Source organism: Leguminivora glycinivorella, chromosome 25 (assembly GCF_023078275.1).
Source record: "Leguminivora glycinivorella isolate SPB_JAAS2020 chromosome 25, LegGlyc_1.1, whole genome shotgun sequence".
Lineage (NCBI taxonomy): Eukaryota > Metazoa > Arthropoda > Insecta > Lepidoptera > Tortricidae > Leguminivora > Leguminivora glycinivorella.
The window spans coordinates 5,104,496-5,128,061 of NC_062995.1; the positions used below are offsets into that span (position 1 = coordinate 5,104,496).

At 35.1% G+C, this 23,566-nt stretch overlaps 4 protein-coding genes across 4 annotated transcripts in view; 1 reads left to right on the top strand and 3 right to left on the bottom strand.

Annotated features, from left to right (window-relative positions):
* The window catches only part of LOC125239512 (nuclear pore complex protein Nup98-Nup96), a 79,546-nt gene extending 74,776 nt beyond the window's left edge, over nt 1–4,770 (bottom strand). The window contains exons 1-2 of the mRNA XM_048147126.1: nt 4,627–4,770; nt 589–696 (exon numbers count right to left, since the gene is read on the bottom strand). Coding sequence (XP_048003083.1) covers nt 589–631 — 43 coding nt within the window. The 5' untranslated portion in view covers nt 632–696; nt 4,627–4,770. The remainder of the gene's footprint in view (nt 1–588; nt 697–4,626) is intronic.
* Nucleotides 4,771–6,918: 2,148 nt separating this feature from the next.
* Nucleotides 6,919–12,360, bottom strand: LOC125239391. The gene is made up of 2 exons (XM_048146960.1): nt 12,211–12,360; nt 6,919–10,950 (listed from the first exon to the last, which is right to left on the bottom strand). Exon 2 carries the CDS (start codon nt 10,912–10,914, stop codon nt 7,684–7,686), a length of 3,231 nt encoding a protein of 1,076 aa, XP_048002917.1. The 5' UTR covers nt 10,915–10,950; nt 12,211–12,360; the 3' UTR covers nt 6,919–7,683.
* Nucleotides 12,361–12,490: 130 nt separating this feature from the next.
* LOC125239339 (RNA pseudouridylate synthase domain-containing protein 1-like) lies at nt 12,491–15,226 on the bottom strand. Its single transcript, XM_048146890.1, has 5 exons — nt 15,026–15,226; nt 14,188–14,425; nt 13,917–14,093; nt 13,713–13,830; nt 12,491–13,539 (listed from the first exon to the last, which is right to left on the bottom strand). The coding sequence occupies exons 1-5, from the start codon at nt 15,122–15,124 to the stop codon at nt 13,284–13,286; spliced, it is 888 nt and encodes a 295-aa protein (XP_048002847.1). The 5' UTR covers nt 15,125–15,226; the 3' UTR covers nt 12,491–13,283.
* A 340-nt stretch (nt 15,227–15,566) lies between these two features.
* On the top strand, nt 15,567–21,516 carry LOC125239338 (protein PFC0760c). The gene is made up of 5 exons (XM_048146889.1): nt 15,567–15,846; nt 16,169–16,336; nt 18,118–18,277; nt 19,270–19,404; nt 19,576–21,516. The coding sequence occupies exons 1-5, from the start codon at nt 15,625–15,627 to the stop codon at nt 21,453–21,455; spliced, it is 2,565 nt and encodes an 854-aa protein (XP_048002846.1). The 5' UTR covers nt 15,567–15,624; the 3' UTR covers nt 21,456–21,516.
* The last annotated feature ends 2,050 nt before the right edge of the window (nt 21,517–23,566 follow it).

Here is a 23,566-nt window from a genome sequence, read left to right on the forward strand (position 1 = left end):
ATTCAGTTCATTTCGGTCATTGATGGGATTTTATTCCTAACAGTTCACAGTTCGTGAACGACACAAGCCTAGTTCGCATGTACACAGACATGAAAATCATGCGCGTGTATTGAGGAATAATCCCATAGGAGCGTCCATATACAAGTGCGTGTGGTTTCAAGAACTTGCGACAGTCCAGTTGTCCAATCTCCTTTTTTTTTTAAATACTTCGTCGGTGGCAAACAAGCATACGGACCGTCTGGTGGAAAGCGGTCATCGTCACCTATGGACGCCTGCAACTCAAGGAGTGTCACGTGCGCGTTACCAACCCATTAGAAACTTGTACACTCCTTTTTGCTGTGTTAAGTACACAGCAAAAAAGAGTGTACAAATTCTAAGGAGGGTTTGGGTTGCCGACGACTCAAAGGACAATAGACGGAACAAATTAGTTCCGTAGGTCCTTCCGTCACCAGCACACCGCACCGTCATTGAGCTCTGGCAGCCTTACTCACCGGCAGGAACACAACACTATTAGTAGGGTCTAGTGCTACTTGACCTTCCTATATCTGTGGCCTTTATCAATACCATGGTATATGTAAACCTACTCACCGAAGCCTGAAGAGTTGGCTCCGAAGGTTGGTTTCTGAAACATCGTGGTCACGGTGCTGCTTTCTTTCTGCTACAAATTACAGTCTTCAGACTGGAGTCATGGTTGATCTGTAAGCAATAATAATGATTTACCTTAATATTGTCTTGTCGGTTACCGCGATAATTACTCATGAAACAAACCCGTAAAAAAAAATGTAATACCTACTTGCAATTAGAATAAAAGAAAAAATTACGGACACCACCATGGCGATCATGGCGTTAGCCCGGATTGCTAAATAACGACATTGCTAAATTTCGACAGCTTCCGCTGTGGCGAGGTGGCCTAGGGGTTCATGGCGTTTGGCCCGGATTGCTAAAAGACGCCGGTTCGAATCCGGCCTTCGCCATTGGTGGTGTCCGTAATTTTTTCTTTAATATATGACATCTTATTTCGATATTTAATTTATATACAGTAGTGTGACTACTTAAAAAAGAAGCGCTGGTGGCCTAGCGGTAAGAGCGTGCGACTTTCAATCCGGGGGTCGCGGGTTCGAACCCCGGCTCGTACCAATGAGTTTTTCGGAACTTATGTGCGAAATGTCATTTGATATTTGCCAGTCGCTTTTCGGTGAAGGAAAACATCGTGAGGAAACCGGACAACTCCAATAAGGCCTAGTTACCCTTCGGGTTGAAAGGTCAGATGCCAGTCGCTTTCGTAAAACTGGTGCCTACGCCAAATCTTGGGATTAGTTGTCAAAGCGGACCCCAGGCTCCCATGAGCCGTCGCAAATGCCGGGATAACGCAAGGAGTGAGTGTGACTACTTAAAAACACAAATCAAAATATTTGTTAAAAATAATTTGATTTGTTCCCATTCTTGCGAATATAATAATTGTAATAACATTAATGAAATTTGCCTCACATTCATACTGCAATAAAATGCTGAGTCAACTGTCTCCTTGATGCCTATAATCAAAGACATATGTAACTATGTGTACTGACAGCTACTGTCTAAGAAAAAAACGTACCTCAGAACCATATAAAAGAAGGCACGGTGGCCTAGATGGCGTTACACCTTTGGGGGACGCTCGGCTAGATGGCGCTAATATTAATATTTGTCATTTTTAACCCCCGACGCAAAAAAGAAGGGGTCATGGGAAGGGGTGTTATAAGTTTGACGTGTCTGTCTGTCTGTTTGTCTGTCTGTTGTGTGTGTGTCTGTCTGTGGCATCGTAGCGCTCGAACGGATGAACCGATTTTGATTCAGTTTTTTTTATCTGAAAGCTGAGTTAGTCGGGAGTGTTCTTAGCCATGTTTCATGAAAATCGGTCCACTAGGTCGCGGTCGGGGGTTTTTTTTAAATTTTATAACACATATCAAGCTTAGAATATGGGCCAAATTGTCAAAAGTGAGGTTTAAATGTTTTAAGTTTGTGTCGAGAGATGGCAGTCTATGCACTGTGATTACATATTTTAATTTGACAGTAACTCTCTATAATACATGATCCTCTTTGATATAATATAATGCTGTATTCAAATAATAAATAAATAAAAATATAGAGAGTATTCAAATATGTATACCTATTTTACGGCGATGTATCATATCGTCACTACTTTTAAAAAATCTCGTATCTCACGCTGTTCCTCAAAGTTAAAATGCAGTAAGTCTATATGCATTCCATACATACTTACTACAATTTTCTTTTCATTGACAGACAAAGATACAAGTATTTTTAAAAGTAGTAACGATATTCTGTAGCTAACAAGAAACATTAATGTTATTTTGACATAATCAATTTGTATCTTACTTGTGGGCCTTGTGGCATATTTGCGGTCCTGGGTTGGAATCCCGTTAAGGGCATGTATTTGTGTAATGAGCACAGTTGGTCATGGGTCATGGATTTTTTTTTTTAAGTATTTATATATTACATATTTTTTCTTTCTTTTCTTTTCTTTTTTTAAAATTAATAAATAAATAAATATTGGAGACACATTACACAGATCAACTTAGCCCCAAACTAAGCAAAGCTTGTACTATGGGTGCTAAGCGACGATATACATACGTAAATACATAAATACATACTTATGTACATAGGAAACATCCATGACCCAGGAACAAATATCTGTGCTCATCACACCAATACTTAGGCAGGGTCACTACCGACTGAGCCAGACCGGTTGTCAAAAATTATTATAATTAAATAAATATTATAGGACATTCTTACACAGATTGACTGAATCCCACGGTAAGTTCAAGAAGGCTTGTGTTGTGGGTACTCAGACAACTATACATATATATAATATAGAATATTGTATTTTTTTCTTCTCTCTGTTTTGTATTTTTTTTAATATGTTATATATATATTGTTCTTTTTTTATTTTTAGTTTCACAGTGCCTTAGTTTTTACTGTTATGCTGTGTAACTTATTTGAATAATAAATAAATAATAATATACAAATACTTATATACATAGAAAACTAGCTCACTACTCGCTAGGCCAGACTGGTTGTCAAATCGTATTAAAAATAAATAGTTTCAAATTCATACTAATATTATAAATGGGAAAGTGTGTGTCTGTTTGTTTGTCCGTCCTTCACGGAAAAACGGAGCAACAAATTGTCATGATATTTTAAGTGGAGTTAGTTGAAGGGATGAAAAGTGACATAGGCTACTTTTTGTCTCTTTCTAACGCGAGCAAAGCTGCGGGCAAAAGCTAGTATGACATAATATTTACCTACAAAAGATTGAGCAATGTTTACAAAACATTGTGTAAGACAAAGAAATTTGTTTATTAAGACAGTTTTTGAACTTATAATAAATGTATGTTATTTGGCACAAATATCTCATGTATTTAATTAATTTTAAAGTATGGAATATGGTTACCTACATAACTAAGCTGATAATGTGATAGGCTAGTAGACATTCCTACACGTTGATCACGTAGACAACGTAGTAGTGATTGAATACAGATAAACCACCTCTCCATACGATAAGGGATTGCCTCTGTCACGTAGATTAAGTATATATAAGGAACTGTACTTGAGTATTAAGGGGGGTGTTAGGAGATAATACACCTATACACCAGAACTGACTACAGTGTTTCCATCAACCAACTCCCAGGCTCTCAGCCTATTTCAATAACCATAACAGTTTTAAAGATTTTCAGTGAATTTTTCAACTAGATTTTAGTAGTATATGTACAGAATTTATAATTTGAGTGTGAAGTTTTATATAGGAGTTTGAGATATAAATAATTTAGAAGTCATTTATACTTTGTTTTGATAATGTATGAAGTTAACCCCAAAACTCTTAATTAAAATATAAACATGTACATCTTATGAAATAAAACTATGGAAACGGATTAAATCGCGTATAATGAATTTAAAATACATCCCGACGTTTCGAACTCTTTACAGCGTTCGTGGTCAACGGGTGACGGGTGAAGGTTTCCATAGTTTTATTTCATGAGTAACTATCGCGGTAACCGAAGACAATATTATGTACATTTTAGCTTATTCATTTTAGTTAGAGTATAAAACCTTTGTGAAGTAAGTAATTGGTGATAACTGAATGCCTTGAAATATCTTCATTACTCATCTTATGTATTTATGAAACATAAAACATAACCTAACCAAAACATTCCAAAATAAATTACATTTTAATATTAATTTAGAAGATATATTAAAACTGTTTTGTAAAATTACTCAAAACTATATAAATAAACTAAAATTTGTATGTTTTAGCATGAAATACGCAAAAAAATTGCTATGTGTATATATTAAACGACCAAAAAAACGTGGTCACAGGACCCTACTGCGATTAAAGAAAAAAATCTTAACATACCTTCAATATTGAACAGTGAAATAAATATTCGTATCATATCTACTCCAGCGAAGCTTTTAGAAACTACTTTTTCAAAAAAAATACACGAAGATGCTTTTTAAACTAGAATTAATAATTAATTTTACCGGCGACCGTTTGAAAAAGGCACTTCACAATTTGGTAGGTTATTCCAAACACCTCGAATGCTAAAACAAAAGTTACTTATTTCAAATACTTACAGAATATATAAATGTCCAATATTTAAAACCAGTAGTATCAACAAAAATATAATTTAAATAGTCACTGAAATCACTAATAATATTGTTCACTTTCCTGGAGAAACGATAAATTACACACACGAATGTCAAGAGCGCTGTACCGCCATCGGCGATTTTTTTTTTTTTTTTTTTATTGGCTTCCAAATGATTTGCCAGTGTCATGTCGATTTTTTAATTAAATAAATTTTGTTCGAAGTAATAGCTATCAATCCATTTTGATAAATTTAATCAGTTCTAAAATTTAGTGGGGTTAGTTAGAGTTAGATGACAACGAAACACAACTACTGGATTAGTAATATTAGACATTGAGAAGAAATAGAAAGCAAAAAAAAAAATTGTATTAACATGTAATATAACAATAAAAATTAAAATTTTAAGTTATTAAGCTTACAGAAAGAAGTGAGGGCCATAAGGATGTCCCTATCCTTAACATGGATTAACTCCAAAATATGAGTGGGGAAAGAGACTTTGAGTTTTAAAAGATCCTCAAAAAAGCTGTCATGGTTATATAATGGACACGCAAAAAATATGTGATTAAGGTCTCCGTCGTCCAATCCACACTCACATAAAGAAGAATCCCTAATATGTATTTTCTTCAAGTGAACAGGGGACCATCGGCGATTGAATTGGCATGAGAGTGACAGCTGCTAACCGAAGTGTTGCCAATGATAAAAATATTTAGTTTCTTTATATGCAGATCTAGTGAGGGGCGGTCATGTGTTAGTATTTAAAAATTAAGTAATTGTCTATGGTTTTGTCCTGCCTAAACCGACATCTAGCGTTGAGTAGCGATATCATCAGTACTGCCTCTAGTACTGCTACTTGACAATAGGTAGCGCGGTTAGAGACAAAGTATAGAAAGTTTTAGTTTTAACTCCTTGTAATAATCATAATTTATGTGTACAACCCGTCAATAATAAATAATTAATATTATGTAATTATACAAGATAAATATGTACATGATAATTATTAAAAACAGATGAATACAAGTTTTATTGTTTTTATTATGAAATGTCTTCCCAATATAAATCGTCTATTTCGATTAAATACAATATTATACTTGCAATCACGCCTGTGTCCCATAAAGAGGTAGGCAGAGCACATGAAACTACTCAAGTTTGAGTATCCTTATACTTGCCTACTTTCTTATCGGCGATTCGTGTTATGTATTTATTGAGATATATTTTTAAGGAGCCGTATTATATAAAATTAGTGACCAATAGATCAGAATCATCGACATGCCAAGCCCAGTACTCCTTGCTAAATTTAGCTAAATGTTGATTAAGAAAATAGTAAATTATGCAACCTACCAAGTTACACAGTACAGTCACGTCAGTCAGACATAGGACTGGTACAGTACATACTTAGTAAAACAACGGTTAATTTTATAAATCATTTAATAAGGAATCTATAATAATTATAATATAAAATCATTGAATATACAATTCATACACTATGTAAATTAAAATGTCGCATGTGTGGTAAAAAAATATCATCACAAACAACACACCTTATAAAAGTTATAAAACTAAGTCCCACAGCGTCTGCTGTGTATTTTTGTGTTCGCGATAATCTCAAAAACTACTGAGAGGACCCTTCAGTAGTTATGAAAATGACTAGTTTTTATGTGGTATACATATCCTCAGTTTGTGGTGTGTGCCCAATGTGCCCATGCATTAAGTCATACAAACGATTTGTAAGACTGTAGTCAGGAAAAATCTATACTAGTGATAACTAAAAAACATCGCTCAGCTAACCCCATTAATTAAAAACAAAAAAATCTACATATTTCTTACATCTAGTTTTGTCATTAACATATTCTCAAAAAACCGGCCAAGAGCGTGTCGGGCCACGCTCAGTGTAGGATTCCGTAGTTTTCCGTATTTTCTCAAAAACTACTGAACCTATCAAGTTCAAAACAATTTTCCTAGAAAGTCTTTATAAAGTTCTACTTTTGTGTTTTTTTTTCATATTTTTTAAACATATGGTTCAAAAGTTAGAGGGGGGGGGGACGCACTTTTTTTTCCTTTAGGAGCGATTATTTCCGAAAATATTAATATTATCAAAAAATGATCTCAGTAAACCCTTATTAATTTTTAAATACCTATCCAACAATATATCACACGTTGGGGTTGAAAAAAAAAATATCAGCCCCCACTTTACATGTAGGGGGGGTACCCTTATAAAACATTTTTTTTTATTTTTTATTTTTGCACTTTGTTGGCGTGCTTAATATACATATTGGTACCAAATTTCAGCTTTCTAGTGCTTACGGTTACTGAGATTATCCGCGGACGGACGGATGGACGGACGGACTGACAGACATGGCGAAACTATAAGGGTTCCTAGTTGACTACGGAACCCTAAAAAGACTACCTTATAATTGTTTCGATTACCAAATCTATAATAATACGCGACGGTCTTAAAGCCTCAAGTAATTTCAAGTATTTCAACAGTAAAGTCATTTCAACTCACAAGAGACATGCGAAAAATTAAATGACAAATTCACATTGCGGACGGGAATAACGCGGTCAGTTCTCATTGCGCCACGCTCTCAAAACGCTCCTGAGTGGCGGAGACTTAACAATATTTTCTAAGAAACAGAAATATCTGCATGTGACACAAAATTTTAAAATTAAATTAAAGATTTCGCCTGACTTGCAAGTGTTTGGTACACCATTCTAATTCCAACTAAACATGATTTTAGGTATTTTTCGATTCATTTTTTCTTATTTATATGCCTAAGGCACGATATAGTAAAGAGTCCCATCGTACAGTATGGCCACTACCGCTCCCCACTGAAAGCGCCGCCCTCCCCATCTCGGTTACCTCACACTTACCGCCTGTCAAAAACGCGAACACTTGAGCTGTCATATTTCACTCATACAATCATAGTACGCGTTCACCTACACAAGCTTAGACTGTGTGCTAGTGCTAGGATCGCGCCTCTTTTATATACATCTCCACTGTCAGGAGTGCTTAGGCAATCAGCAAATAATCCCGATTGCTAGGTTTTCTTTAATCTGCATCATCAATATCATCTTCCTCATATAATAGTATTGGATCTTCATCGTGAATATCACATATATTAGGCATTTCAGTATTTTCTGGGACATTCAACAGCTCATCTTCAGTATAAATCTTACTATCAGTACTGACTTGTTCAGAATCAATCACATTATTTTTTTCAGATTCATTTGTCACACTAGTTTTCTCATTCGCCTTGTCTTTTTCAATCAGTGTTTCAAGTGTGTCATCTCTTTCATTCATGTCGAGTGACTTTTGTGTTTGATCACAAACTTTAGCCACTATTTTTCTCTGATCTTCATGTTTTGCATCATTAATACTTGTATTTTGCTCAGTAACATTTGTTTTCGTCTCACAAATATTACCAGTGGATTCAGTATTATGATTATCTTTGGCTTTGTCGATATCATTTTCTTGCGTTTCTGCTTCTATTGTAATTTCAATTGTAGACTGATTTCCTTCTTTATTCTCTGTACCACAATTTAGGCTTTCAATTGGTTTATCAAATTTACTGCTTACATCATCTAGCTCTTTTTCCACAATGCTAGGTTCAACACCATTATTGCTTACTATTTTTGTTATATCTTGCACATCTTCCTTAGTCATCATTGTCAGGGATTTTAAATGTTTTACATCAGCTGCTTCTGAAGGAAGTACCATTGTTTTGCCATCTTTTTCATTACTTTTGTCTTTATTAACTTCATAAGAAGTTTGTATTTCTGGTGCAACAACGGCTATGTTACCATAAGATATCCTAATCAATTCATTTAAAGTATCTGGTACTAAATTTGCTAACTTTGTACCGCTAGCTTGCATAGTATTAATAAGTTCTTTATTTACTTCCCGACTACTTAGTGACACTCTTCTAGGTATTGTTCCTTGAATTTTGATGATGGGTTTATTTAAATCGTTAGCCACTGGACACAGTGACTTAATATCACTGGTTTGTTTTCTGTTAGCTATTTCATTATTTTCATAAACAGTTAGATCTTCTATCATACTCATTGTTCCTTGAGATTCAAACATCATTATATTGAAATCCTCTGTTCCTGTACCAACAGACTTTCTATTTACTTGCGTCACTTCATTTCCAATTGTAGGGTCCCTTTCAGTCATTGTTCCTTGATCTTTCAGGGCTTTGATTACATCTTTCCTTGAACCAACACACTGTATTTCATCATCATCAAATATCTCCCGTTTTATATGTGGCAAACTTGAAGTTACATTTTGTATTGTATCTACAAGTTGCGAAATTGCTTTTTTACATAATTGATTGTGGTCTAAATCTCTCTTATTCGTTCTGTTATTAATGCCTATTATTTTCTTCTCATCACACTTACCGTTAATGTTTATTTTGTCATCACGCATGGTAATTCTCTTAACATTCAGTTCCGTTATACCTTGGCTATGTATACCACAATGGACTTGATATTGTTTTTCATCAAAAAGTAACCCACAAGCACACAATATGCTAGCAGTCTTATCTAAAGGACATTTCTCCAGATGTCTGGAAAGAAAATCCAATTCATGGAAGGATAATTCACATTGGCATTTATAAACAGTTATTGTCTTATTTGTATTTTCTGCAATATTTTTAGTGATTTCAGGTGACACAGTTTTGCTTTCAGGAGTTGTTTTAGTTCCTGGGATGATCATTGATCGAGCATCATGTTTTTCAAGGACAATCTTCAATTGAATCGGTTCCTTAGCACCAGATGTTAGTAATTTTTGTAGTTGTGACACTTTTGGTGTATTTTGTGGAGTAATCTCAGTACTCCTACCAGTATCCTTTGCTGGGGAGGTTTTTATTTGAATTTGTTTCTTTGTTACACCAGATGACAGTTTTGGGTGTACAAATTTTGACCAATTTGGTACATTTTGTGGGGTGAGTTCAGTAGGTCTTTGAATATCCTTACCTTGTGGGCTGATTTTTACTTGAATTTGTGTCTTTGCCACATCAAATGATAATATTGATTGTACAAGGTTTGATCGACTTGCTCCTTTTTGTGGGCTATGTTCAATACCTTTTAGAGTGTTTGTGGCAGGGCTGTTTTTAACTTGAATCTGAGCAGTATCATTGGATAGTCTTGTTTGTACATTCTTTTTCCTATTTTGTACATTTTTCATTATAACCCCAGCAGCTTTTAGTAAAAGTGCATTAAAGAAATCATCATCTTTATGATTGAAAAAGACTGTCCTGAATTTCATGTTAGAACTGACCGCTGCTGGATGCATCTTGTAGTGCAGGTACATTGTATTCTCGTCTAGAAATGGTCTCTTACAATCATAACAAGGGTATTCAGGAAGGTCTTGGTAACACGAGTTTTCTACAACATGTGCGAGTACGGAATGTGGATCAATATGTTTCTGACATTTCTCACATAAAAATACCATAAATGGGGCTGATGAAGCCTTTTTCCGAGACGTCAAACGAATAATTCGGGTGAAGTAATATATACTGCCACAGTTTATCTTGTCGATATCTGCTTTTGGTATATTATCTACAACGGCTGGCCATTTATCCTGTCTCAAAAGATTATAATCACAATATATAGATGTATAATTATAATTTGAACCATCCTTTGATTCGCTGTATGTCTCAAAATCAACATCAAACTCCTCATCAGATATAACACATTTCCTTGTTGAGCTTCTAGACACAATTACCTCTGGGTTTTCAGATTTGGTTACATGGTATTGGCAATGTTCAATCATATGGTTATAAGAAACACTAGCAAATTTACAAGCTACGCATCTGAACAAAAACGTTGATTTATTCTCCATGTTTTGATTTTGTGTGCCAGTATTACTATTACCTACTACAGATATAACTTTAGTATTTTTTACTTCTCTTCTCCTTAAATTTTCTTCTCTATGGCACGCTCTGGTATGGTCTCTGACCATTGTTAGTGAAGAAAATCTTGCGGAGCAAAAACTGCATCTGAATTTTAATTCAATTGTGTCATTTATAGACATTCTTTTCGGTCTTTTTAAATCTGCGTGATGCTGTTGCTGTACAGTATATTCACATGATCTTTTAGTTGTCACTGTTGGTGCTACCCTTGTGTTATCAACATTCTTATTTCTTATATCACTAGACGTCCCAGGATTTGAGTCTGTGTTTTTGGGTGGCTGAGCCTTCTTTGCACCAGCAATGGCATTTTCTAAATGTGTTTGGAACTTATCAAAGAGACTTTTGTAGTCTACCTGATTAGATGCCATGACTAGTGAATAGTAGTCTGTATTTTCTTCTATTACCTAAAAAGAAGATAATGCATTCATTAATATTTCACATTGACCAAATTAAATAATACACTACTCAATAACAGCAGTTCTCGAAAAGTTTGTACAAAAATTAAGGAAAAAGTTAAATTTGTTTTTATTATTCCTATTTTGTTACCAAGATGAATTGAGATTTTAGTAAGTTTTATTTCGTCATTAAGTTTCTCTAGTATCTATATTTTCTTAATTATAACAATAATCCTGTATATATCTTACGAAAGTCGACTTATATGACTAAATGTTGGTAACAAAATAGGATCAATTAAAATTTGCTGACGTGGCTATGTACAAAGTTGCCGGGAACTGCTCATAAATGGTTTTAGAATGTATAAAGTCAGATCAAGCTGACGCAGCTAAGAGACCATTCAAGTATTACGTAAGCACTTGGTTGAGGTTTCTTTACTTTGCTTATTTTTGATGACATGGGGGGTAAGGGGGGACCTAGATGATGATTACGTCATCTATATTTTTTTTTAACAAATGGCAGGAGGTAAAAGCTGTGCTTACTTTTGCTCACAATACTTGAACGGCCCTTAAGTTATGAGGTGGGTCCTGAATTTGGCAGTTTCTGGTTAGGTTGGTCACCCTGTCATGTTTGAGAACTGCTCCCAAACAATCAATTGCATACTCTAAACTATCTAGAGCAAGCTATGCTTATAGTATGTCATTTTATCGTTTAACAGTGTTTTAGTCCTAACTGTAATGCTGTGTAAATAGTAAATAAAGAAATGAAATGAAATAAAGAACACAATTATATAGTGTATGGTCACCAGTAATAACACTAAAAGAAGGCTGCATTCATTTTGTAACTATACTCAATTAAGTCCCATTTTTTAACTTATTGCGTATTCTAGACAACTTTTGGTGAGCTCCAGACAATTAACTATACAATATATTATGCATTCTAGAAAACTTTTTGTTGCCTCTATACTGACCATTAATTCTATACTGTAGATAATCCTTTGTGTGCTCTACAGATCTCTCTCCTGCTCTAAAGTACGAGCTCTGGTCTGCATTATGTACTAATAAAAACCCACACTTTTTCTCTCAAAATCAGTGCATAGATCTCTTAGCACTTTGATCTTCGTATGTAATCACAGGACACATTAGCATGATTTATTACTTATTCCAATGTTTCTCTTAGTCGCTACTTCGGATAACAGTTTAAATCACAATATCACTGTTTATATTAAGACGAATACGCAATATCAAATAAAATCAGTCACCACTACATACCTTTTCGTTACATTACATTGAAAAAATAATCAGGATTGTGTCTAGTTAAGCTGGACTCGCGTACTGAAATTGCTTAGTTATTATAATTATAACAAAACACTAAATGTGAATTTCTGAGAACCTATTCAAAGTATTCAATGATTTCAATGGTAAAATACCAGGGAATCATTTTAGATAAGAGACATTGACAGTTGGGGTTGCCTGAAAATAAATGGTGATTATAATTTGTGGTAATTAAAAACAGAAAAATATGGTTATTTAAATATTTTTAATTTTTATTGTATACAGAAAAATATAATAGTTACAAGAATACAAAGGGACCAAAGTAACGACACAATATAAAACAGAAAATGAGAAAAGCGAGAAACACTTATCACTGGCAACATTGTACTTTTCAGAACTAGTGAAGTGAAAGTAAGTTACTTCATCGACAATTATAATTATACTATACGCAGTTACCGCATTTACAGCTGCATGTTTTACAACGTAACGTAAGAGATTTATGCAAAGACTTTCATATTTAAATATTTTTTCTAAGAAGCTTAGGGTAAGTTTTAAATACTTTCGTAAAATGAAAATTCAAGTGTTAAGTTCAAGTTTGCTTACGGACTCGCACGGGTCTAAACGTACAAGTTAGAGGCGTAAGAGCTTACAGCTTTTGGTTGTTATTGTGATAAAAAGTTGCATTATTATTAAGTATGACGTTTACGACTCCTACTCAATCTCAATTTTACAGTATATATGGTGGTATTTTCTCGTGTGCGAGTAGTACGCAAAGTAGTACTTATTGTACCTACAATACTTATGTCAAAACTTCAAAGGGCCATGATGTGCTGTAAAACATCGTACGATACATGTAGGGCTAGTAAAACTGTCATTAAGTTGTAAATCACAAAACTTCCGTCAGCATTATTTACGATCAGTTTTTCATAATTAATAGAAATGCAAGCATAAGTTACATAAGTTTTAAGTAACTTACAGGTGTAAAGGCGGTCTTCGATGATTGTAAAGCAGGTATTTATCATTAGGTAAATAATTTCACGAATAATGCCAAATTCCATTTGATGTTAAAACTAATTTTTATCTTGTTTATCAGTAACCGAGCTTGAAAGGCTAGAATCGTCATATGTATGTGGTTTGAATTCCTTATATTTTACACCTATCATAAGTGGCTGATCTGTAGCATCACAAACTTTTATAAATTCATTTTTACTCCAGAACGTGTGTAACTTGCGCAAAGAGCGGTACTTTGAGGAGAACTTTTCATCCGAGAAAAATGGTTCTGATGTTATAATATCCAGTGTCTCCTGTGGTAACGGTAAGACCAATCTGAAAAATATAATATTCTTGTTATTTTTGGGATCTTATGAGTTTATAGCTAATTTATTGTTTTCATAAGTGAAGCAGATGGAAAATATTTATGACATATAACAGTTAAATTCTTCCACATTTTTGTAACATCCTACATATTAAATATATTACTTAATTTATTATTTCATCACCTCATTGCATGTAAAAACATTCGAGGCGGTGCCGAATCTTCTGCATTACTGTAGGTGTAATCGCCAAGTATTGTGTGTCCAATGGCAGCACAGTGTACACGGAGCTGATGCCGACGACCTAGAAAAAATAAATTTGTAATACATTACACATTATTTCATATTTTAAAAGAGTAGAATCAGTACACAAAAATAAGTTAAAATTACCAGTGACAGGTTTCAACAATATCACGCTAACGGGATCGTTGCAATAGTAACCAGTTTCTAAGAGAAGGACACGAGTATGCGCCGGTCGTGGATGCACCGTTGTAGTTAATGAAGTTTCAGGAACCGATGTAACGGCCACCATTTTATGCGATGATGATGCTGTCAAAGCATCAGTAGCTAAAAAATAACATTCATATTTAGACTTCATTAAAATATACGAAGTTAATGAATATAATTATGCAGGAATATCAGATTGTTGATATTGACTTACCAACTGAATACACAATATCACACAATTCAAACTCAACATGCCCTCTAACAACCGCTAAATAATATTTCTTAGTTTCTCGTTTTTCAAATAATTTGCCTGCAATAGCTGATGCTCTTTTATTTCTTGCTATGCATAGAACACCACTGGTAGCATAATCGAGCCGGTGAACGAAGTGTAAAGGATCCGAAGATGAGGAATGGTGGGAGTCATGCTTGGCAATGTGGTAAGTAACTGAATTCTGTAACAAACAATTATTTGTTTATAAAACTTGGATGTATCGAAATGATTACGTAACCAATACATTTATTTAATGAATACATTTAACTTAAAATGAAACTTTAAAGCCGGCAACAGACAAGTCTTAAAATTCATAATCTTATAAAAATACTTGTATGCAATCTGTCAGGTCATACTGAAAATTCATAATCTTAAAAAACAAGAGTGTGTGTGGACACTCGATCAGATTTTTATAAGACTATGATTTTCATTTCAGAATAATTTCAGATTATGAATGTTAAGACTGTCTGTTGCAGACCTAAAAGCCTATAACGAACACAAGAAGTACCAAAACCAAATTGTTGCAAGTCGAATAAAAATTACTTAATTTGACTTTTTATGAACACATTAACCACTGCGAATTTATTTTAAAAATAAACAAGGAGGATATCGATAAAAATCTAAGTAGGCGGTACATCACTACAGTGTAAATAAACATAACCTCAAAATGAGACGATTTGAATCTGAAGCTGAACAATGATATTTATATAATCTACATAAAGTATAGAAACCTATTTTATTTAAGATCATTAGTCACGAATTATTTTCACGACCAATTTACCTTTTCGTTTTCATCTTCTGAGTTTATGTACATGTCGTATGGCTTATTTACAATAATAAAATCCTCGCTTTCATACAATTTAGGAACAGACATTTTCATGTTAGATTTTCTTTGTAATTCTTATTATTTTTGATACATGTAAAAACCGTAAATTTAGCTTAATAAATTATTTTTATTCTATACTTTGCATTTTGTGTCTTTGTGATTGTTGCTTTTGCTCTTGCTGTCATACTGTACGTCACGTTCAGAACATCATTAACGTTTCACTACGAATATTTTTTTGAGAAGAAATATAATAAATATTGATTTATTTATACTATTCTATATTATTTTCCCTTGCTTTTATAATTTATAAAATATAAAATTGAATTAGTCACTAAAATAAACTTTATACCACAAATTGGAACGCGCTCATCAGATGTCATGTTTGACATACCGCTATTGTATAATACGGCAAAATAGAGAAGCACTTGACTTTGCTATTAGAATTTACAATTTACATAACTTTCATAATTACTAGCGTTAATCCTTTTCCTAGGAATCCTAGGATGTGTGTCGGAATTTATTTTATTTAATAAATTTAGGAATATACTTTAAAAATGAACCGAATGAAGAAGCATAGGATCAAAGAGGAGAAAGCTACGACTTCCTCAACTAGTCGAAGACAGGAGGAACACGATTTGGCGTACTTCATTCACGATAGAGTAGAGTTGATGCATCAAGTGTTTTCGGTATTGAAATCGAAAGAACTCAAGTCTTTGGCTCCTGAATGTGTCAGACGTCTTTCTATAGACGATTTACAGGAGTTATGTTTGGAAGAAGTAAGTACCGGCGTCTTTTTTGCTGACAGAAGTAGAATAAAATTGCCATTTTGTAAGCTGAGTTTTCTTGTCTTACCTTTGTCTTGCCTTTGGGTACGGATGGGCATGAATATCTTCATGGTGCCTTTCAAGCAAATTTTTCATGCTTTATAATTTTAGTTATACCAAGTATGTGTGTACATATAATATAAACACTTGTTCAGTACACCAGTTATGAAAGAAACATATCAAAACAAGTTTAATAAGCAAAATACACTGTTCTAATAAAGATATAAACTTATTGGCATAGAATAACACAAAAATCCACTATACTTTGTTTCAGCTCCTTGGAATAAGCTCCAAACGGCTATGCGCTATCCTGGACGGTGCGGAGCCTCCATCCGACACTGACTCCTCCAGCGACGCAGCCGAGCAGCTGGAGACAATCTCGCTGGACAGCATATCTTCTGACGATGAGATACTTAGCCAGGCTAGTGGGAAGAAGAAGAAGGTTTGTAGCTAACTACCCTGCATGTACCTGTGTTCAAACTTTTGAATAAACGTCTTTATTATTATTATTATTATTATTATTAACTAACTAAATATTTATTAGAAAATATTAATAATATTTATAATATTTATTTGACGACCGGTCTGGCGCAGTCGGTAGTGACCCTGCCTGCTGCGCCGTGGTCCCGGGTTCGAATCCCGGTAAGGGCATTTATTTGTGTGATGAGCACAGATATTTGTTCCTGAGTCATGGATGTTTTCTATGTATATAAGTATTTATATATTATATATATCGTTGTCTGAGTACCCACAATACAAGCCTTCTTGAGCTTACCGTGGGCCTCAGTCAATCTGTGTAAGAATGTCCTATAATATTTATTTATTTAAAAAAAAAACACCTTTTATAATATGCAAGAGCTTTTTTGAAAGTTAAACTACATTAAATTTAAAAGAGATCTCATAAATATTACTGTAACTTATATAGTTATAAATAAAGATATATCTAGTAATAAGACTAATAAGTTTACTAATTAGAATTTAGATAGTAAGCTAGCAATAAGGATACAAATTTGCAGTGCCCTTACAGGGTTCATAGATGTTCACAAAATAAATACTGTAATAACTTTATGTACCTATGAATTTGCAATAAATTACTGATTACTGATAGCTTTTTTTTGAAATAAAATTTTATTTCTGGGGAGATGATGACTATGAAATTAGCGCAATGCAATTACACTGATTTCAGATTGATATCTTTATTTATGGGATACGGGCATGATTGTGTGTATGTGTCTTAAATACTAGAAAAAAATCCTTTACTGTGCTGTGGCGGGGGCAATTTTTTTTTCAAAGTTGTCCAACCCACTTTCTAACATGGGTATTTTTTAAGTGATTCATACTCAGAATCGCGAGCTCTTTCGATCCTGATAGGAGAAATAAAATTTCCCAAGATTTCCATACATTTTTCAAAACTTCCATTCCATTACCGCCATACAAAATGTATGAAAAATGGTGTTGGAATGGGAAAAAACCTTGGGACACTTTTCTCCTATTAGGATTGATTCTGAGTGGAAACCACATAAAAATTTCCAAATCCAAAAAAAAAGTGGGAGGGTGACAACTTTGAAAAAAACCGGCCAAGAGCGTGTCGGGCCACGCTCAGTGTAGGGTTCCGTAGTTTTCCGGATTTTTCTCAAAAACTACTGAACCTATCAAGTTGGAAACAATTTTCATTGAAAGTATTTATAAAGTTATATTTTTGTGATTTTTTTCATATTTTTTAAACATATGGTTCAAAAGTCAGAGAGGGGGGGACGCACTTTTTTTCCTTTAGGAGCGATTATTTCCGAAAATATTAATATTATCAAAAAACAATCTTAGCAAACCCTTATTCATTTTTGAATACCTATCCAACAATATATCACACGTTGGGGTTGGAATGAAAAAAAATATCAGCCCCCACTTTACATATAGGGGGGGTACCCTAAGAAAACATTTTTTTCCATTTTTTATTTTTGCACTTTGTTGGCGTGATTGATATACATATTGGTACCAAATTTCAGCTTTCTAGTGCTAACGGTTACTGAGATTATCCGCGGACGGACGGACGGACGGACGGACGGACAGACAGACATGGCGAAACTATAAGGGTTCCTAGTTGACTACGGAACCCTAAAAAAAATGACCCTGCTGGACAGCATAAAATTTCAGGCTGCTGGACAATGGACTTTCAATTCCATTATCCAATTTTATATTTTTTCTCACATTGAATTTGACTTACAGCACAAGCACAGGCATTCGAAGAAGAAACGCCGTAAGAAGTCAAAGTCGGGCGACGAGGGTGAAAGTCGAGCCTCTCGCGCCGGCCTGACCGTGCTCGAGTTGCTTGAGTTACAGGCTCGAGCTCGAGCCATCCGCGCGCAGTTACACAAGGAGCCAGCTAGTGAGTATCATACATACATACATACTTAAAGTCGAGCCTCTCGCGCCAGCCTGGCTGTGCTCGAGTTGCTTGAGTTGCAGGCTCGAGCTCGAGCCATCCGCGCGCAGTTACACAAGGAGCCAGCTAGTGAGTGTTATACATACATACATGAAGTCGAACCTGTCGCGCTGGCCTGACTGTGCTAAAGTTACAGGCTCGAGCTCGAGATATCCGCGCCCAGTTACCAGTTACACAAGGAGCCAGCTAGTGAGTGTCATACATACATACATAAAGTCGAGCCTCTCGCGCCGGCCTGTCCGTGCTCGAGTTGCTCGAGTTGCACCGCGCGCAGTTACACAAGGAGCCAGCTAGTGAGTGTCATACATACATATATAAAGTCGAGCCTCTCGCGCCGGCCTGTTCGTGCTCGAGTTACAGGCTCGAGCTTGAGCCATCCGCGCACATACTGGACTAAGAGCCCTGACCCGCCAGATCTTCATCATTTTCTCAAGCATGAAACTTTGGGATAATGTAGAGTTCGAATTTTTTGCTATAAGATTTTTTTTATTTTTACTTAATAAAAAAAAAACTTCAGCATACAGCACAGCAGCATACTAGGTGCAGCATACTAGGTGTGAGACTAAGGGACCGAATCCGGAACACTACGCTGCGCTCAAAAACTCAGATAATTGATGTGGCTCGGAAAGCGGCCAAGTTAAAGTGGGACTGGGCTGGCCACGTCTGTCGCATGCCGGATGACTTATGGGCCAAGAATACCACGCAGTGGGAGCCTCTCGAGTCAAATCGAGGATCCGGCAGACCTCGTCGGCGATGGCGGGATAACTTAGACTCCTTTTTGAGAGACTGGTCAGTTGTCGCACAAAACCGAGAGGAATGGAAAAAGAGGGGGGAGGCCTTTGCCCAGCAGTGGGACACAATAGGCTCATAATAATAATAATAATAATAATAAAAAAAAAACTTATTTTATAAATTATCGAACAACTTTCTTTCAGAAACCGCTGAGCCGGCAGCGGAGCCCCCGAGCTCGGACAACGACGAAGTCCTCATCAAGGAGGAGCCAGCTGAAGTGGTGGAGATCAGCAGCGATGATGAGAAACCGGATGTGAAGAAGCTCGACCAGCAGATTGGTAAGGAATAATTTTTGAAACCGTTGTAATATGGCTGCATTAGTTTCAATCATAGAGGAATAAGTAAGGGAGGAGTTGTGACTCCATACATCAGTAAATGCAAGTTATTTATAGTGTCATCCACGCGTCAACTAGCGTAAATTATCCTTATTTTATTTTGATTCCTTACAGGAGCGTCCACATCTCAATCGAATGACTCTGCATCAAATCACAAGGATGGCGACTCAAATACTGTGACTAAAAGAATAAATGATCTGGTAATAACAGTTCCACAATCCAAGCCGACGCGGAAAATTAAACTGAAAAGGCAAAAGCCAACTGAAACTGTTACCAAAGAAACAACATCTAATAATGTAGCCGAGAAAGAAAAGGTTGAAACTCGCAATATTGTTATTAGTACAGTAACTAATGTCAAAAATACTGAACCTGAACCTAAAAAAGTTAATAACGCTGAAGCTAAAAACAGAAGTAAGAAGAGTAAGAAGAAAAAGAAGAAGGTTCAAGAGAAAGAAGGCAGCGATGAAGATGAAATAACTATACAGTTGTCGGATACAGAGAAGATGGATCTGCTTGAAGATTTAGATGTAAAGAACTTCGACACTGTTAGCTCTAGCGATTCTGATAGTTCAGATGGTAGTGATAGTGAAAACCAAGATGATGTAAAACAGAATGATACTGAAAAACAAGTTGTCGAAGAGCAAAGTAAAGGTGATGATTTAGAAACTGCCAAAAATAAGGACACTGAAATAGAAATTGTAGCTGAGTCGAAGCAAGAGGGAGAAGGCAAAAAAGATGAACAAATGAATGACAATGAAGAGACAATAGAACTTAGTGATTTGCCAATTATAAGCGATGATACTACGCCATCAAACGAACGAAACGACGAAAAAGAAGAAGAATCGAATGCTACTAAAGTTGATACGACTATTGATGATAAGTGTGATAAAAATGACGAGGGAGTTCAGGATGTAAGTAAAGAAAAAACAGATGATGTTAGAAACGAACAAAATTTTGACCAAATTGAAATAGCAGATGAAGGTTCGAATAATGAGAAAAGAGACGATAAAGTGGAAAGTTCATCTGGTCTAGAAACTAAATCAGACGGTGAGATATCTGACAGAGAGAGTTCGGAAGTTGAAGCCTCCGATGTGCAACCGGAAGTAGTATGTATATCCGATGACGAACACAAGAAGAAGAAGAAAAAGAAAAAAGATAAGAAATCTAAGAAAGAAAAGAAAAAGTCGGGTTTTCGGGAGAAAACTGATGAAAACTTTTATAAAGATAAAGTCGAAGATACAGACACACACACTACTGTGATAGAAACTATAGATGATGACGATGATGACGTGTACGAATATCTAGAAATTTCTGATGATTCATCTTGTTACGAAGTTGAAGGCGTATCAGTTTTATCTAAAGAACCTACTGCAGAAGAAATTGAAGCATTTTCTGCTAGGATGGATGAAATAGACTTAGAAAAGGATGAGACAGTGATACCGATACCTAACGAAAACGTAGCATCGGAACCAGATACTAATGACCTTGAAAATGTTTCATGGAAAGATAGATATCTAGGAAGTAAGAAGGTAAAACGTGTATTGACTACATCGAATATACTAAATGCTATTAGAAAGAAAAATAAAGAGCTAAAAAAGAAGTTAGAAGAAGCTAAGAAGGCAGAGCTAGCAGAGAAAGAGGCACAGAAGGAAAAGGAAGACAATAAACCGACAGTTGAAGATGGTACTATAGAACAATATGAAACTCTTGTAGGTTCTACCAAATATGTAGATCCAGTTAAAGAAGTAAGAACAAAAGAAGACGGTAAAGAAGTAACAGAAGACACAGAAAATAAAGAAGATTCTGAAAACAATGCTGGCTTGAACAAAGATGAGAGTGAAGACGTTACAAGGGAAATGAAAAAAGACGCAAAACAGTTACTTAAAATGTATAAGAGACTATTGAAATATAATGACATTAATAAGCAAAAAGATCCAAATAAGAAGAAAAAGAAGAAACAAAAGAAAAATAAGGATAAAGAAAAAAATGCTTAAGAATAATAATAACATAGACAAGTACATATAAAAAAGTGGTTTTAAAGTAATAAAGGTAATATGTATAATGAATATTTTATTTGACTACTTTATTTTAATAAAACATGGCTCAAGTGCTTGATTTAAAAATAAATAAATAAATATTGGGGACACCTTACACAGATCAACTTTGCCCCAAACTAAGCAAAGCTTGTACTATGGGTGCTAGGCGACGATATACATACTAAAATAGATAAATACATACTTATATACATAAAAACATCCATGACTCAGGAACAAATATGTGCTCATAACACAAATAAATGCCCTTATCGGGATTTGTACCCAGGACCGCGGCTTAGCAGGCAGGGTCACTACTAGGGTATGCATACCGGTTAACCGGTTAACCGAAAAACCGGTTAACCGAAACTTTTTAGCCTCTTTTAAAAACCGGTTTTCAAAGTCTGTAACCGGTTAATAACCGAAACTATATTTATTTCCCAAAATGACCAAATTTAGGCATAAAAAAGGGTCAAAAGTACGTAATTCTTCAATGTTTTGTAACAATAATGATTTATTTATTACTTTTCATTGACAACATTACGCACCTGCACTGAATTTCTTAAAGAAGTCATAGTATAATCATGATTTTATAATCTAACTAAACGTGAAGATTAAACAACAGTCCCGAGTCCACTCAAATATACATTTTATACAGTATAGTCCGGTTAGTATTACGACTCCGCATATACCTAACGTCCAACCGCTTACAATAACCGAATAACGGAAGCACAGGTATTTGTTTGGTTTTCATATGTGATAAATATCTTATACTTTTAAACGAGCAATTCTTGTATATTTATTTATTTATATATACCGACGATCTCGGAAACCGCTCTAACGATTTCGTTGAAATTTGTTATGTGGGGGTTTTCGGGGGTGAAAAATCGATCTAGCGTAGCCTTAGATCCCGAAAAACGCGAATTTTCGAGTTTTCATGAGTTTTTCTTTCGCGTTAGTAAACGTAAAATATGGTCGTTAATTTCGCCGCGCGCACATCGATTCCGCTTAACTCAGTCGTACGAGGTCGTTCTAATGTACGCAGATAGATCGTAGGTGTCAGGGTTTCGAATCCCGGAAATTAAGTTTTTGTCTTTTTTTTGTTTTTGTATTTATAAGAGTTTTTTTATCTAAAGACGTGATATATTAAAATAGAACCGAGCGAAGCTCGGTCACCCAGATATTGTGATATTATGAAAGTACATCCGTTTATTACGACTCCCGTTTTAACAACCAACCGCTTTTTACGACGTAATTTTACGCAAAATCCGTCCGTCAAGTCCGGTAACAACGACGACAACGTTTTTACTAGTAAATTGAGGAAACAAAGCTATTTCCACCCCAAGCACGGCCCCTTGTTTTGCCTACAAGTAGCAAGATGAGATTGTGGCCATGTGACTTTTTGGAGCATTGGTTTTAATAATTTTAACAATTGGTTCGCCTCGGGTCTAATCTTATAAGCTAAATAGAATCCACTTTTTATTTTTCGATTGCGTATAAACTAGTTTTACTTAATAAAAAAATCGATTGTCATATTAATTACGTAAATCGAGGTTCAAGGAATGCGACTATTTATTATTACGAAATACGACAGTAATTTGTCGGTGATGAGCAAGCACGCATACTAAAAAATGACATATCTTTAAACCGAAATGAAATTCGTTTGTACGACGTCCAGTTAGTATGACGTAATATCAGCGGTCCCTAGGGCGTCGTTATATCCGGACTCTACTGTATAATTTAAAATTATATTTTTAAAATAAAGGGAAAATGTAGATCTTGGTTTTCTTACGTTAATTCCTTGTATTACTAGTGTCTCTGCGTCTCTGGGAGCTGTAGACCTCCGCGACATGCTTAGAAAACGCACAACTGACAAATATTTAGTTCTTAAAGTGATTATCACAGTAAAGTCACGACAGTTTTTAGCGCCATATACGCTATGGGCACTAAAGTCCTTTATGGCAACTTCTGCATTTTACAAAATTTCCAAAAACTGGATAAAAATGATCTTCATCGTGCAAGTAATACCTGCTACGATATCATAAACAACAGAATTCTTGAAGGTAATGGTA

What these genes read in the sequence shown, in the direction of transcription:
- LOC125239391 (XM_048146960.1), bottom strand. Translation starts at nt 10,914, where the DNA reads ATGGCATCTAATCAGGTAGACTACAAAAGTCTCTTTGATAAGTTCCAA.
- LOC125239338 (XM_048146889.1), top strand. Translation starts at nt 15,625, where the DNA reads ATGAACCGAATGAAGAAGCATAGGATCAAAGAGGAGAAAGCTACGACT. An exon ending in GTTACACAAGGAGCCAGCTA is followed by an intron (nt 18,278 to 19,269) that starts GTGAGTATCATA and finishes ACTTTCTTTCAG; the next exon opens with AAACCGCTGAGCCGGCAGCG. An exon ending in GAAGCTCGACCAGCAGATTG is followed by an intron (nt 19,405 to 19,575) that starts GTAAGGAATAAT and finishes GATTCCTTACAG; the next exon opens with GAGCGTCCACATCTCAATCG.
- LOC125239339 (XM_048146890.1), bottom strand. Translation starts at nt 15,124, where the DNA reads ATGAAAATGTCTGTTCCTAAATTGTATGAAAGCGAGGATTTTATTATT. An exon ending in CAGAAGATGAAAACGAAAAG is followed by an intron (nt 14,426 to 15,025) that starts GTAAATTGGTCG and finishes TGTTTGTTACAG; the next exon opens with AATTCAGTTACTTACCACAT. An exon ending in ATTGTTGAAACCTGTCACTG is followed by an intron (nt 13,831 to 13,916) that starts GTAATTTTAACT and finishes TATTTTTTCTAG; the next exon opens with GTCGTCGGCATCAGCTCCGT.